At 28.5% G+C, this 2,500-nt stretch overlaps 1 protein-coding gene across 3 annotated transcripts in view; it reads right to left on the minus strand.

Moving 5' to 3' along the window:
• Nucleotides 1–950: 950 nt before the first annotated feature.
• The window catches only part of Ir8a (Ionotropic receptor 8a), a 27,954-nt gene continuing 26,404 nt past the window's right edge, over nt 951–2,500 (minus strand). For all 3 annotated transcript variants that reach the window (XM_043031180.2, XM_043031179.2, XM_043031181.2), the window contains one exon: nt 951–2,500. This exon is cut by the window's right edge and continues 59 nt beyond it. In XM_043031180.2, coding sequence (XP_042887114.2) covers nt 2,381–2,500 — 120 coding nt within the window. In that variant the 3' untranslated portion in view covers nt 951–2,380.

The raw sequence follows: 2,500 nt of genomic DNA on the forward strand, positions 1-2,500 counted from the left end.
GTATATGCGCACACACACGCACACATACACATGTGTATGTATGTATATATATATATATATATATATATATATATATATATATATATATATATATATATATATATATATATATATATATATATATATATATATATATATATATGTATATATATATATATATATATATATATATATATATATGTATGTATATATAATATGTATACATATATAAATAAATATATATACATTTATGTATGTATGTATGTATGAATGTATATATGTATATAGTGTAAACGATTTCCGAGAGAATACATTCCAATCAAATACGATGTAGAATGGCTAATCTCGACGAATCCCGATTGTTGACGATTCGATTCCAATCCGTTCGTGTGGTGTAAAAGCAATTTAACAGAGAGGATTTTATGGAACAGAAATAACATAAATTACCCGAGACGCTTAGAGATATAACCTTAATCTACCACAGAGGAACCAACCTTTTGTGAGATGTGGGATGTTATTATCAATTTTATCTCCATACGATTTATCAATTTGATGTTCATTCGTAACATCTTTTTAGGATAGTATTATTACAAGACCCTTCGATACATGTTATGCTATGAATTGCTCTCATAATCTACTAACAATGAAAAAAAGAGATTAATATCAAGCAAAACAAGTCGTATTTATATATTTTGCAATATATATTTTCCTCATATTACGAATATGGGGAAAATGTTCGATTTTTAAGATATAAAGGAGGGATTATTTGTGTGATCTAGGTTGGCCACCTCTGATCTAAGGCTAATTTTTCTTCCTAATTAATGTCTTTTAATTAACACACAGATGACACTTCTACAGTTATGAACATTGGGTTTAATGAGAAGACTGGTAAATTGCATATGTGCGTGTTATAAAGGCCAACAACAAATGTACAATTATAGAGCAAATCTACTAAAATATTGTTCGTGTAATTTTTTTTCTTTTTTTTTCATTTTCGTTAGACCGATCTGAAAGAAAGACCAACGAAAACGGGGTATTCTAGGGTGACTAAAGTATTTTTCCGTCTGAGGCTAGGATCCCAACATCGAGCATTTTTTCACACTATATCTTCTTGAAAAATATATAAGTGAGAATAAATTCTACATGCAAAATATTTGATCCATCCTTCGACTTATGCCTTCATCAGAATCACGCAATTTTGATGAAGATATAAATCGAAACGTTAATGCCATAACTCACACTCCCCATTTATCACAATCATTTTGAAGGAATATCCCAATTGAAAAATACTTTCCTGAGTGTAAAACAGACATATTGAGACTAAAATTAAATAAGACACAAGGTAAGAGAGTGCATTACAGGTACCCGATGACTTTCGCATTGAAATATTCTATAATTTTCCTTTTTGCGTTTGATTTTTGAATTCTGGGATGTAAATTTATATAATGTACAGGTTTGTAAATATTAGAATATAACACCGTGCAAATCGATTATGACCTTATTTTTATCGTTATTTTTTGTTGCTGTTGTTATTTATTAGTAATGCGTGAACTTAAAATATGAATATCAGTGAATTATAGTGTGGAATGATCTTTTCTTCACCTTTTTTATCTATGTATATATATACTAATCTATCGTATCTTCCGTTCACTACTCTAATTTGTACAATAAGTTTATCACGAAGTGCATCACACCAAATTGCTTAACAAGTAATATTGCACATTATAAAGACAATTAATAGGCCTATATATGCGGTGAAATGCTTTAGATTAATATACCTTAATTAATTAAAACTTCAAATGCATATCACTTGAAACCTGTTTAGCGAACAATTTAAGTGGAATATAGGGTCTTAGAACACAAAGCATAGCAATAATGATGATAATAATTGGATAGGAGTGATAATGATGATGATAATAACAATGAGAATAATATTAATATTAATGATGATAATAATAATTTCGAAAATTATACTGGTGATAGTACTAGTGAAGATAATGATAATAAGAAATGATAACTTTCTTGATAATGATAATTAAACCAATAATGATTATGATAAAAATTAAGATGACAAAAAAATACATCACCGGTAACAAGAATGATAATTACTAAAGGAATAGCAATCATGAAGATGATAATAATGATAATGATAATAATAGTGATAATAATGATAATTATCATAAGCATAATACTCATCATTGTGATCATAATGCTACCAACAAAGATAAATACATAATAACATAACACAATAATAACATAACAATATTACTAATTACAACAATGATCTTCAGATAATGTAACTCATATATCCTCAATAACACACAAAATCAAGAAAAAATAAATAAATAAATACAAACTAAAAAATCAGAAGGAAAAAATAGTTCCACTTCCACGCCCGAATTTAGTACACGGGCGTGACATTGATACGAGAAACGTGGTCCTTTTCCGACGCCATTTTGAGCGCCATCTTGGGTGTTATGTCTGTGACTTTGGAGGGGCTGCGCTTGTAGTACATGACCTC

Source organism: Penaeus japonicus, unplaced genomic scaffold, assembly GCF_977035675.1.
Source record: "Penaeus japonicus unplaced genomic scaffold, GWHDUDI00000001_assembly GWHDUDI00000016, whole genome shotgun sequence".
In the NCBI taxonomy this organism is placed as follows: Eukaryota; Metazoa; Arthropoda; class Malacostraca; order Decapoda; family Penaeidae; genus Penaeus; species Penaeus japonicus.